This window comes from Pteronotus mesoamericanus, unplaced genomic scaffold (genome assembly GCF_021234165.1).
Source record: "Pteronotus mesoamericanus isolate MK-2021 breed Mesoamerican mustached bat unplaced genomic scaffold, CSHL_Meso_final contig_169, whole genome shotgun sequence".
Classification (NCBI taxonomy): domain Eukaryota; kingdom Metazoa; phylum Chordata; class Mammalia; order Chiroptera; family Mormoopidae; genus Pteronotus; species Pteronotus mesoamericanus.
This window is the reverse complement of record NW_026555068.1, coordinates 1,554,780-1,569,170: the sequence shown is the minus strand read 5'-3', so window position 1 is coordinate 1,569,170 and position 14,391 is coordinate 1,554,780. Positions and strand designations below refer to the sequence as shown.

The following is a 14,391-nucleotide window of genomic DNA, read 5'->3' as shown; positions in this document are numbered from 1 at the left end:
GACAAGAATGACCAGAGACAGGGCAATGGAGAAGTCATCACGAAGGCATGCTACAAGGTAAAAGTCAACTCATTTGCCGAACAGACTTCATTAAGAGGAAATTGTCTAAATGTAGATTTGCTATTTAGATTAGGAAAGGTAGCCTGGCTCCATGTGAAAGTGTGTGTGATCTACCTGTGGGAGGTTAAGAACTTGCCCTGCTGGAAGAATTCTGCAGAGCTCTAGCTTTGCGAGTGCCTGCTGTCTTAGAGCAGCCCTTGCGAGGAATGCAGGCTCCCAGCCCCACCCCAGACCTACTGACAGCTGACGGTTTTAACAACATCCTATCAAGAGACTGCTTGTGAGGGTGGTGGGCTGACAAGCAGGGTCCCTGCACCAGTGCTATCAGCAGCACCTGGGACTTGTCAGAGGTGTCAATTTTGACAGATTGAACCAGAAACCTGCTCCTAATAGGTCTCAGGTTTGAGGACCACTGGACTGGAACACCCCCAAATGTTCTGGAAAAGTGAAAGGGTGGTGCCTGTGAATCAGCTTATGTGGCGTCGAGCTGTTTCTATCACATCCTTAGGGAGACTCAGTGTGTCTCGTGTAATACGATCATACTTTAGAGATGAAGGCTGGGATACTCTGCATGCACTTATAAACACTGGCAGTCAAGTCCACAAAGATCCTCTGAATGCAGGTGGCCTATAAACCTGGAATAATTCGTGCATTGCTACTCTTGGGGGAAAGGGGCAACAACCATGGAATTTGGAAAGCATTCATGTAAGAACAAGCACTGCCCTAAGCACTCAACACTCAAGCGGGACAGCAGACAAAATCTCTGCCTTTAGGAGGTTCACATTCTAGCAGTTCCCTTTGTCGATGGAGTAAAAATTTCTTCTCATTTCCCAAGAACAAAAGAGAAATAAGAAGCAGAATTCAACTCTACAAATTTTGCTATTGTCAGCATTCTACTGATTTTCTTTGAAAGGGAGAGGGAAAGAGTTGAAAGCATTTGCTGAAGTTTGCTTTTTTACTTTTTCAGTGTATTTAATTTCCTTTAACTATGGAATGTTGAGAACCTACTGAATGTTATGAACTTAAAATGTGTTCAGTAAATTTAGCTGATATGGCTTAGGACTGTGTCCAGCTGAAGACGAGACAGAGAGAGGGCTGCTGAGAGTGGAGAGTTGCCTGGGACACACTTGACCTGCCGTGCCTGCCCAGGGCTGTCTGACGGCCTCACCACCGCTGCTCCAGCCTGACAGCCATGAGAGACAGTGCTCCGGGGCGGCACTCTCCCTGCTGTCTGGCTGTACTGTAAGTACTGTCTGCCTCTGTGAGCAGCACTCTTACAATAATTCATGTTGAACATGTTTATGAAAACAAATGGCCCCTTTAAAAAGTGGCTCTGGGAAGTCTAAAGATAATTTACTTTAGAAAGTACTTTGCTTCTTGTTTGGACAGGAGGACAAAGAAATATTACCCTGAATGGATTAAGAACTTAGATATATAATTCATAACTGTCCACACCACAAATTTATAAACATCTTTAAATACCCAAATATTAAAAGCCCGCTGAATAGTATAAATACATAAAAAGTTAAATAGAACTGCTATCGAAATACAAACATATCAGTAATTATCTTCCCAAGCTGCTCAGCATTAAACTTTGTCTAAATATAAAGCATGAAAAGCCTGTTGTATTTACTTTTTTGGATTCATCCCATCAGCAGTATGAATAAATCTAAATCTATTACTTATACAAACACTAATTCACACAAGACACAGAAATTCAGGTTATTTCTCCAAAGTAACTAGGAATTACCTGTAGACTAATATTTGGGAAAGACCATGGCAATGCCTTCATAAATCCTGAAAAGCACCAACTAACCAGCTGATAAATAATGATGATAAAAACATGCTAGGAAGTGCACAAACTGTTTCCTTAAAATAAATCATTTCAGGGGTCTTATGAGGAGATAAGCCCCAATGAATTATATTTCAGTAACATTATTTTTGCAGCAATTTACTTCTGGGCACCTTTTTTTTTTTTTTTTTAAGTATATAAAGTACTATCAGGATATCAGCAATTTGCTGACTGCTAAAAATGGAAGAAAAATAATTTCTCTAACAACTAAGGTTTACAAAAAGGATCAACTTCTAAACCTACTTAAAGACAATTTCCTAAACTGTAGACCTCGAACACCCCTGCAGCTAAGAACTGCCAGGATCTTGAAACAACGTCCATAGCCACAGGCCTAAGGAAGGAGACAGAGCACAGACACAGAGAGATGTGGGCTGGGTGATACACTTGTCCTGACCACATGCAGGTGAACACACCTACCTGTGACTTACACTGGTCACAGCCAATGGCTGGACTACAGGTCCCTACATCCCCAGGTAGACGTGAGCCTGCGACATGCTCTTGTGAGGTACATCCCCTTAAGTCTAGATGAAATCCAGAGCCAAAAATGTATCCTAGTGATGATTATGAGTAGGTTCATACATTCTGATAAAAGGGCTTTCAAGTCAGAAATCTTTCAGCTTCACAGTTGATGACAACATACTTGTCTATAAATTATGAAAGGGAATTTCTAATGGGGGAAACTGCACCCTCTCCTTTGTCCTGGAACTGTTAGATGCTCTGAACTTTCCCTGCTGTGAGAAGACCCTTGGCAAAATCTTGTGAAAGAACATTTTCCACGAGCATCAGTTTGTTAACACATACAGTATACACACAAAAGAAATTAAAAAAACACTAGAACCAGGACTTTAGGAAAGTCGAATTCTGTTTTCAAAGCCCAACAGAACAGCAACAATAAAAAACTCTTATCAGTAAAAAAAAAATCTTCTTATAACTTAAAAATACAGAGAAAAAAAATCTTCACAAGTGTTTAGAAGAAGCCTTACCTCACCACGGGGTCATTCTGATCGTTGTAAACATTTATGCGGCCCACAAACCTGGCAACAGAAAGCGAGGTGACTGACAGGGCAGCAACATGGGAGGGAGAGGCAGACCAACAGCAGGAGGGAGTGGCAGACCGGACATGCCCTGTCCTACACACCCACCTTCTGTTTCTAAGAAAGAAGAAACTACACACATGACCTGGGATTCTTTACTCAAAAGCATATCCACGTGTGGCTAAACCACTCTACCTTCCTCCTCTTTTCTCAGTTTACTTTCTATTTTTATTAACCCCTGACTTAAATGATTTTCATTAAAATCACTTTATCAAAGTACAGAAAAGAATTTTTTCTGCAACAAATTTAGTTCCATTAAGCCACTTTTAATGTTTATATAAGTGGCTATAGATTTAAATGTTGCTGGACTCTGAAAAGACATAAATAACCTATTTTTAACTGGGTCTTAACTTTTTAGCAGTGATTTACATCTCTTTCTAAACAACTGTGCTGCTAGACTATTTAGGGTAGAGAGCAAGAACAATGTTAGGGTATAAAGAGATACTTATGGGGAACACGGATCTGGCTTACTTGTAGAGGTCGGGCTGGGGCTGCTCGCACTCAATGGTAGCATGTAGGCCATCTATATCTTCTTCAGTATGAAATCCCTTTGTGTCTTGAACTGCATAATGTGTCTACAGATTGACAAGAAATGTGAATTCACAACAAAATGAGCAACACAAACAAACCAAGCAGCCAGTGCCTCCAACCCTAGGGCAGCCCCAACATCTAATATTTTGTGCATATAAACAAGACCAATTACAAAGCCTGATTAGCATATGAGAGAATTATAATAGTTTGCAAATGTTAAAAAATTACAGAACTATAGATTACTACCATTATTCCTATGTTTATTAGGTGACAGAAAGTTCTTCCATTCTTACCCAGTATGCTCAACTTAAAACTAATAGCAACACTTGGAATTCTTCAAAATTGGATACCTCAATTTATCTGTCATGGTGGTGACTATCAATTAGGCAACAAATTTAGAAGTTAAAATATTCCTTTTTGTTTACATAACACCCTATTGTTTATAGAGCGCTGCCATCGGCATCAGAAGTGTAAGCTTTCTGCATGGCTTCTCACCTGGCCTTCACCGGAGGCCTCCTCAAACCTGAATGATCACCAGGGTCTCCACGGGGGGCCTGTAAGGCACTGACTCCTGGACCCCACCTGGGACCATGCAGGAAATGCAATTCTCAGGCCCCACCCCAGAGTCTCTGATGCCATGGGGCAGGGGTGGGCCGAGGACTGCATTTCTAACATGACCCTAAGGGATGCCTATGCTGCTGGTCTGGGACTCCATTGGGAGACCACTGGCCCAGATGGTATTAGTAAGCATGAACAGGTGGGCTCACCTTGGGAGGAGAGAGGAAAGAAACACTAGTGGATGAGGGCCTGGGGAAGGAGAGCACATCTCTAAATCTCCTCCTATCTTTCTCTCTAATAATCAAGTGTTAGACAAATAAAGCGTTCCATAAATCAAACAAAAGGAGATAAAATCATGGCAGCACCATCAGCATTTATAAGATCTCAGAGGCATTTATTGTATCTCAAGCACTTGGGGAAACTTTCTAATTATGCCCTCACAAGGGCCCCTGGAAGGCAGGTTTGTCCCTATTTTGTAGATGTGGAAACTCCAGAGAGGTCAAATGTCTGCCATGGTCACACGAGCAATACGTGTTACTAGTGCAGGAGTCCCATGCCCCACTCTGCTTTTAAGGAAAGGGCTCAGATCTACCAGCCCCCGAGCCAAACCAACTGCACAGAAATGACACCAGAGGGCACGCCTTTAAGATGCTGATCACAACACACAAAAGGTCAAAGTGAAACATGGATTCTCTAATAATATCTGCCAGTCTGGGCTGCTATAAAATTTTGCCCTGAAACTAGTGATACACATGGAGCCCTGCAGCGTCTTCAATAGCGATGTTGAGAAGCATTTGAACAACATCCCTCCCGAGGGACAGGATGGGAAGGGCAACCCACTGCCAACAGCGAGGTATGTGGTTCTATTTGTTTTGTTTATTTATTATACACTTTGTCCAACATTTGACTATTACAGAGAAAGATAGGAGGATAATTAGAGATGTTTATTGTCAGGAAGGACAGGAACATAAACTCCCCACAGTTCAGAGACCAGTGGCAGGTTACAATAAACGCCTGACAACCGACCCAGGGATTTCCATTCCCAGAATCACTGTTGCTCATAACTGCTTGTGCCAGAAGGTCAATTCTCTTGGGATATGCTACATAGAAAGCCTGAAAGTAAATGCTGGAAAAACCCCATAGGGCTTTATGCCATGAGTTATCCACAAAAGATTAGCATAACCTTTAGTGTTTTTGCAAAGAAAAATTATCTTTCCCATCTTAGAAATTACCTGTATCCATAGGTATTGCTAAGTACTGTGTTAGAGTTGTAATTTTGTGAGCTGATGCCTTAGAAATGGTTGAATCTACTGAGACATGCTCACTTTCATAGACTCCTTGGAAATTTCCAGATTTTTTAAATAATGAAACCTTGAAATTGATAGTGATATGTTCTATTCTTTCATGATTGTTAATTAAAATTTTGTATCATCAGCTTCCAGTATAGGAATCCATACTGAATGTAAGAAATTAATTATAACTTCAGATATTATTAAAATATTTTAACAAAAAGACACTTATTGAAGTAACAGTGAGGCAAAATATAGACTCATGTGTGACTTTTCACATAATTTCAGGGTAGTAAAGACACTAATTTTGACTGGTAAAATGAAAACTTTCACAATTTCAACAATCTATTCATTACATCCTTAATTTGGTACCTCCCCTGAATGACACAGCTACATAAATAACGTGAAGTTATTTCTGTTAATTCGAGGTGGTTCGTTGTGACAGACACTGAGGGTAGAAAGAAAATAGTACAAAATAGAAAGAAAGAAGCAAAAGTCAAAAACGATTTGGTCAGCACAACTCCCTGGGTTTTCATTGAAAACACTGAATTTCCAAACATAATGTATTCAATAGTTTCTAGCCTTGCAAGCACAGCTGGGATCGGAAGGTAAGACCCTGTCTAGGGTCTCCAATAAAAGGCACATTACTTTGTGACTCGATTCTCCATCTAAGCTGGCAGTTGTCACATGGCAGGTCCCATCTCCACGGCTGCTGGAGAGGAAGATCAGGTCACAGGGGAAGGTCTCATCCTCCTTGACCATGACGATGTCCCCAACCTGCAGGACAGACAGACAGGGCCACTAAATAAACTTGCTTCTGTGCAGCAGGTTTTCCTTTTCCTAAAGTGCCAGCTGATACTCACAGATACCATTATGGTGTTTGTTTATAGGAGGATATGTGGATGCTAATGTAACTCTAGAGGAAGATCATTTCCCAGGCACTGGGAAACCAAGGGCAGGCCAGGTGAGGTTTCAATGTACCAATTTAGATATGTGAATTATCAACGTGCATTATAATTAAATATTTTGCAATGGAAACACACACAAAATCCATAGCAGGATTATTCTGGTTTCAGCTCAACAGGATGAATTCTAGTGTTTCATTAATGTGTCCAGGTGGGGTCTATTCTTGTAGGAAGGTGCTAATTTAAAATTAGGCATTCTATAAACCAGGTATAAGAGCTGTAAAAGTGGGCTGAAAAACAGAACCAAGACGCTGCCGAGCTCACTCAAGCACGACTAAACATAAAGAAGTGAGAATCACAGACATTACAAAAACTAGAGGCAAAATGAGCCAAGAACATTTGTCATACGGATTTTTAAATAAGATGAAATCATCCCAGTTTTAGTACCATCACCAAGCAAGATATCTGACCTCCCAGAAAGGCCCATTTTCTCTGATTGAGACTTTAGACTTTGTGTCTAGAAGGTAAATAACCATCAAAATCCCACCAATCTGGGTGACTAGTTAGAGGGTTTAAAATATGGCCAGTTGCACGGATGCTCCTGCCACCACACGCGAAGCGCTTCCAGAATCGGGACATTGCCGTGCTTCTGTCTGCACTGTCAGGGGAGTTCCCTGTCACACCCCATTATTGTTCCAACTGAGTGTCTGAGAACTTAAAATTGGAGGATTATTCCTCAAACAGACCTTTGGGTTTAGTGAAATTCCAATCAAAATCCCAGCAAAGATTTTTGTAGACACAGATGGACTTATCTTAAAATTTACATGGAAAGGTGTAGGCCCTCAAGCAGCTCCAAGAGTCTTGAACAAGAAGAATGAAGAGGGGGAGTCACCCTGCCAGTGCGAAGGCTTTCGCTGCAGCTGTGTAACCAGGACTGCGCTGGGACTGGCGGAGGTCTGGCACAGAGACCCGTGAAACGGAACAGAGAACACAGAAATCGACCCACACAAAAGTGCTTACTGACTTTTTACAAAGGTACAAAAGCAATTCAATGGAGAAGGGACAGCCTTTCCAAAAAATGATGGTAGAACAACTGGGCAGTCATAGGTGAAAAAAAAGGGAACTTTGCCCGGGCTGGTGTGGCTCAGTGGATTGAGCACCGGGCTGCTAACCAAGTTGGGGGCATGCAAGAAGCAACTGATTGATGTATTTCTTGCACAATGGCGTTTATCTCCCTCTCTGTCTCCCTTCCCTTCTCTAAAAATAAATAAATGAAATCTTTAAAAAAAGGGGGAGGGGACTTTATCCTAAACCTTACATTTCAGATAAAAATTAATTCCAAATCAATCATGAACTTAAATGTAAAATATAAAACTGAAAAACTGTTAAAAAAAAAAAAAAAGCAGAGGAGAGCATCTTTGGGCTCCAGTTTAGGTAAAGAGCTCTTAATCTTGACACTGAAAGCACAATCCATAAAAGGAAAAAAAGATCAATAAATTGGACTTTAAAATTTTAAAAATTTGCTTTGTGAAAACCTCATTAAGGGATTTCTGACAAAGAACTAATATTTAGAATATATGAACTTTCAAAATTCATCAGTAAAGACCCTCAAATAACTCAATTAGAAAATGGATAAAAGACATGAAGAGTCTGATGTCCCCCCACCCAATCCCCTGAAGAGGATGTACTGATGGCAAATAAGCACATGGGAAGATATTCAACACAGTAAGCCATTAGGGAAATGCAAATTTAAACCACACTGAGATATCAAAATGACTAAAATAGTGCCAACACCAAATGCTGGTGAGAATGTGGAGAAACTGGATCTCTCATACATTGCTTATGGGAAAGTAAAATTATCTAGCACTTTGGGATATTTTTTGGCAATTCCTTTTAAAAGTAATAATGAATTCACTATATGGCCCAACAATTCAAGACTTGAGCTTTTATGCTTTTATGGTTGAATTTTCTGCAAAGAGAAATGGAAGTTTTATTCATATAAAAACCTGTACACAAATGTTTACAGCACCTTTATTCATAATAGGTCCAAACTAGAAAGTACCTAAACATCCTTCAGTCTTTGAATGTAAGCAAACTCTGGTCTACCCCACACTGTGGTGTCCAATGAAAGGAAGTAGCTACTGATGCTCACAATGGGTGAAATCAAGGGAATTTAGGCTGAGTGAAAAAAGCCAGTCCCAAAAGGTTTCAAACTGCATGATTCCATTTACATAATGACATTCCTGAAACTGATGAACAAATTGAAGGTTTCTTTTCTAACAGCCTCTCACATCCTCTGAAGGCCTGAGCTATTATGGCCCACGGAAGATGATGCCTAGAGTCACAAGGGCAGCCTGATCGTTCTTCCTTGCCTCACATAGTAGACTTTGAATCTGCTGCTTAGAACAGGTTCGATACAAAGCAGGTATTTCTCATAGGAGATTAATGCATTAAAAATTCAATTTTCTGCTGGTAGACACTGTTTAGGTATGTTTTTAAAGAAAGCGATGTTTATTAAAAGTAACAAATTGCCAGTTATAAAAATAGTCATGGGGATATAAACTATAGGAATATAGTCAACAATATTGGAATAACTATGTACGGTGCCAAATGGGTACTGGATTTACTGGGCTGATCAATCTGTAAGATATATGAATACCATATACCTGAAACTAATACTGTATGTCAACTGTAATTTAAAAAACAATTTAATAAAAAAAGTACAGAAGACTTTAAAAAGGAAATACAGTTGTTCAAGGAAACTGCATTTGGAGCCTGGGATCTGAAGGAGCCTGTTAACAATACATGGGGTCCCCACTGCTGTTCTAATGGCTGCGAGGCCCGCGCTCCCAGCCACTCACCTCCCTGACCCCATGACTACTAGGAAAACGTCACCAATACAGGCTAACTGAGGGCAAGTTCATTCAGAATTACTAAAACAGCTGGACAGTAAAATTAATAAAGCAAAGAAAACGTTTAAAAACTTAAAAATATATACAATAGCATGTATAATACACATAACGTCTGGAAGTAGGTTAACAAAAGTGGATCACATGCTGATGAGCTGTGAACATGCCTCCTGCTGTGTTCTTGTATCCTGGGCCCTGTCCTTTTCCTGAGACAAGCACTGATGCCCAGGCTGACGGGGCTACCCCTCTTTAGGGTCTGCCTGCCAGTGAAGGCCCTCTTTTCCGTCACTTTGCGCGAGGGCTGGCAACACTCCTTTACTGCGACTTCCTGATGTTCCCACCACAATTTCTTGTCAGGAAGCAGCCTAGAGAGACAGTGGAGCTGCCAGGCAACGAGGGAGGTTGGGTGGGTAGGGGAGAAGAGCATGGGCAGGGAGACAAGGACAGGAGAAGGTGACAGAGAAGGACAGCTGGGCTCTGCCCTTAGGTTCAGAGTGAAAAATTACTCCAGGACAAACTGTAAAATTCTACCTATCATTTTTACACATACAGGGGTTTCTAAATGGCTAGTGTAGGTTTATATAATCCACTTAATTTAAACACACATTTGGAGACACAAAATTTTATCAGTTACACTAATAATTCATTGGAAAAAATTAAAATAAAAACTTCGGTGAATTTTTGGAGCCAATTTCCATAATTTCCAACTACTATAGTTTATATTAATGTGATTTTATCTTGTTCTAAAACAGATTTTCTAAAAGTGTTTAGAGCTTTTCTTGTCTTGACTGGTTAGTACAATTCAGCAATTTTCAACTGGTATGCTCCATGAATTTTTAAAACATGTAGTACCTGACTATTTTAGTCAGCGTCACTGACATCTTTTCCCTTAGATTGTCAAATAAAAAAAAAAGATAACAGCCAATGCAACAAGGGCCACCCGGTGTGAATGAATCAAAATTATACCTATTTTCTTTTTGTCAGATCAGCAAAAAACAAATTTTTGGTGTGCCACAGAATTTTAATAATTAGCTCATGTCTTATGCATGCCATGTAATGAAAAATGTTGAAAATTGCTGGTATAATCTCATAAACTCCAGGTAACTCTGGTGGAGCTGCTGATAGTGGGGGGATAAGGTGTATGTGGGAAATTCGTGTACCTTGTGCTCGATTTTGCCTGGTCTTTAAAAAACAGTTTATTAAAACTTTAAAAATAAATAAGTAAAAAAAAGAAAAAAGCTAATGTAAGAGTTTGCCTGAAATATTTGGGGGAAGAGGTTGGGCGTTTACTCAATAAAAAAAACCTGTCACATTTTTAAAAAAACTGTTACTGATTTTAGGCCAGGTAATGGTGTCAGTCATCACTAACCCTCAGCTTTCGGCTCTGCTTCCGAACTAGCTTGCCGTGCTGGATGAAATGGACAGGGCACTGGTTCATGGCGTTATCTGCTTTATGGCGAAGCCAGTCTTCATAGCCCTAAAAAAACAAAAAGAAAGAATCCCATGTGACAAGGGAGAGAAACATGGAGGACCCCTCGGCTCTGAGCCCATCCTTCTGGACTTTGCTGCGATGGGCCACGACTGCAAGTAAGGTATAGCCGGCCTCAGCCCACTGGACAAGCGAGGTGTTCAGGAGCCCTGCGGCCCTGTGCTCCCAGAGTGGCTGTGAGAAGGACTAATGGGGCTGCAGTAAAACCATAAGGCACCTTTTCTCCTTTTTCTCACACCTGAAACCCACCCACTGGCAAATCCTGGTACTTTTCCCTCAAGTCAACCCTAAATCTCCCACTTCTTTGTGTCCCCTGGTCGCCATGCTGGTCAAGGTCCAACCTTTCCTTGGACCTCTAGAAGGTGGGCCCTCCCTGGATTGAACGGAGACATGACTAGCCCATCCCTGCTGGGAGCCCCCAACTCCACACCATCTAATGGGGTTTTCCCAAACTTTATCCTGCATAGACATGTGTGAAATGGCCGTTCCCAAGTCCACTGGGGTGACACACCAGGTGGCTCACTGTCAGGGCCTTGATCTGGGGTCCCTGAAGGGCCAGGGCCTGCTCATGGTCTGAGGTATGGGGTGGGGGTCTTCTAGTTCCCCTTCCACTGCGCTCACCTGGTTCCCAGTCCAAGTATCAGAGAGGCCCTCACCACTAAGATCATAAAGCCCTATAATACACATGCGGGTACGTGTGTGTACATGTGCAGGTACACATGGCTTCTTGGTGTCTGCCTCCCTTACTGGGATGTCCTGTTCAACATTATCATCTCTAGGGCCTACAAAAAAGCTCAGTACATGAAAGAATCTCAGTCATATCTATAGAGTGAACAAATACAGGATACATGTAATGTAGAAAATTAGAAACGAAAAGTAGTTTTTAACGATATATCTAGGCTGTGTTCCACCCAGTCTTTCTGGGTCTTCTGCCTGGTGTTCTCATTTCTATTCTGCAACTCATGCAGGACAATGCATTTTCGAAGATAAAATCCAAGACATAAATAAAAGAATCAAAATAACCTCCCCAAATCAATTTTTACCTTTCTATTACAAAACTATTATGTGGTCTATGGACAAAAATAGGAAATACATAAATCATTCCCCCCCAAAAGAAGCTAATTCTATCAGCCTGCAAAAAATCTATTAATATATAGATTATTAATATACCAAAATTATATATAAATATAATTCTAGCCTATGGGGTTATAGTTTTTCAAAATTAGAAAAATACTGCAGATATTATTCTATTCTGTACCCTTGATACATCATGGACATTTTTCCATGGCAATGTGGGTTGTAGTTATAAATGTATTTCTGATAAACATCTTTACAATTGTATTTTTGTGCATACCCATTATATATTCTTAGTATAGATTCTTAAAAAGAAAATGGCTGAGTCAAAAGATGGGTAAGACTTTTAGGCTTTTAATATGAACTGAACAAAAGTCCTTAAGAAACTTGGTAACAATTATATTTCCACCAGCTGAACTTAAATATTCTATTGAAAAGCACAAGTGAACCTACATACAGTTCCTGACTATGTCTTTTATTGAATCTGGCCACCCAGATTCTTAGCAAAACTGAGTAAAATTCCTGATTCACTCTGTGATAGCCACAAAAAGTTGGGTATAGTTCTCCATGCACATACGTATTTTATTGATTGTAACAAACATTGGAAATTACCAATATGAGCCATTCTTACGTCAGCTCAGATACCAGCTCAAGCATTGTAAATGTAGCCTGACCTAATTCTCATAACTAACAACCCTGCTAAATTCTTTTGGTCTTAAATAGGCACAATTTCAAATTTCAAATCCTTTCCCCAATAGAAGAAAACACATACCTTCCAACCAAGAGTTTGGTGTTTTCTAGATTAACATACTTTTGAGTTGGGTTTTGCTAGGTGTGAAAGTGCGTTTGAGTTAAGGAAGATGAATTACTACTTCTCTGTAGTATTTCTCAGCACATTAAAGGGAAGCCAGGTGCCCAAAGAATTGTCTGCATCTCCAGATGCGGCTACCCATCTGCACCCATGCGGAAACGTTCTGGAACTAGATAGTGGTGATGGTTGCTGCACTAAACTGGCCAACTGGATAGTGAAAATAACTGAGATGCATTCTTTTTACTGGTAGTCATTGGCTTTATTCCTCTGGACCAGAAAGAACAATTCGATCCACACTGAGTGAGTCAGGATTTGGCATGCTATTGTGAAGCCACATCCCAGACCCTCTGTAGGTAAGAGATCCTTGCAGTTAAGAAGGTCGAGAATACAGCCATGTTAAGCAACTTGTCTAAAATCAGACACCTCCTCCGGATGATTCAGGTGAAAACCCTAGTTTCCTCCTCAGACTCGCAGCGCACCAAATTAGCAACTAAGTTATATAATCTCTATTATTTTAACTTGAGCATTAATCTAAAAAAGTTATTAAAAACGAATTTTTATAACACAGTTCAATTGTTCTATAAGATGGCTAAAACAAACCATATTACTTTGCTGTGGTTAAGAGGTGACATCCATACAACAAAGATAACGAGTTTCTTCCTCTATCTGTAAAATTCTTACCTGTTTGATAGCTGTGACAGTAATGACAAAGAACAGTGGAAGTCCACTCGTTACTGGACTTGTAGGTGTATCAATAATCAACTGCAATTAAAAGAGAATTGTAGAGCCATTTTCAAAAACATGCATTAGTGGCTTTAAACAGACTGATTGGCCCCATTACACCACTGCCAAACATCTGCTTTTACTTATTTAAATTGCTTTACTATTACCCCACTTTATCCCACCACCACCAGAGATAAATTAATTAAGAAGTATATCATCCTATGTTACTATAAAACTGAGGGCAATTCTTTTAAATTAAGAGGAATGCTTAAGAAAATGCTGTTAGCTGTGGCAAAGACACAAGTCTAATACCAGTGTACATTTTATTTTAATTTACTACCCTGTTTCTGGTGCTGCACTTTGATTACATTATTTTAACTACCTTGACTGTAATGCTGGGGAAATTTTAAAAGTCCTTCAGTTGTATTTTGTATGATTGAGACAAACTGGGTTGCTGTTCTTAAATCTGACCTATTGTTCCCTAATTCGCACCTCATTGTGGTTTTCACTCTCCTTCTGCATCCCCTCTCTCTTTCTCTTAATGTTTTCTTTGGAGAATCTGTGCTTACTTAGGGAGGGTAATAATGCTTAGCTGGCCTGGTGAATTCTTCCTAAAGGTTAGGAAGCTCCTGATCCCCCCTCCAGTGCTGGAAGTGTGCCAGAACCAACTCACATACAGAGTGCTCATATGCATGTTTTACCATGTAGGTCTCTGTGAACCAACACACTTGTCCTTGAAAAAAATAAAGGAAGAAACTGCAGACAACTGGCACCAAGTGCTTGCTCCTTTCTTATCAGCAAACCATGGTTAATCACCTGAGACTAAAAGGTCACTGGCCTTACCTGTACCAGAAATATGATAAGAAAATAAAAGTTGGCGATTCTTCTGAATTGTTCAAATAAGTTCTTGGGTATGAAGTTCCAAAATGTGTACTGTAGAAAAGAAAAACAAAAAGGTGTCACTTTGATCACATTTTACTTTGCATGATAAGTAGTAGCACTGGATCTCAAGGTACAAAATGTTTAGTCTTAGATTCAAAACTCATAGTTCAAAATGTAGAAAGTTTCTAGACATTTTCTCAGTTTCTTGACCATG

The 14,391-nt window shown here is 40.2% G+C and overlaps 1 protein-coding gene across 5 annotated transcripts in view; it reads right to left on the bottom strand.

Annotated features, from left to right (window-relative positions):
• ATP11A (ATPase phospholipid transporting 11A) overlaps nt 1–14,391 on the bottom strand; it is a 144,178-nt gene that overhangs the window by 48,437 nt on the left and 81,350 nt on the right. For 4 of the 5 annotated variants that reach the window (XM_054565873.1, XM_054565877.1, XM_054565876.1 and 1 more), the window contains exons 3-8: nt 14,139–14,228; nt 13,254–13,334; nt 10,568–10,675; nt 6,033–6,161; nt 3,478–3,581; nt 2,896–2,946 (exon numbers count right to left, since the gene is read on the bottom strand). In XM_054565873.1, the coding sequence (XP_054421848.1) occupies nt 2,896–2,946; nt 3,478–3,581; nt 6,033–6,161; nt 10,568–10,675; nt 13,254–13,334; nt 14,139–14,228 (563 nt within the window). The remainder of the gene's footprint in view (nt 1–2,895; nt 2,947–3,477; nt 3,582–6,032; nt 6,162–10,567; nt 10,676–13,253; nt 13,335–14,138; nt 14,229–14,391) is intronic. The other variant, XM_054565874.1, reaches the window with a different exon arrangement.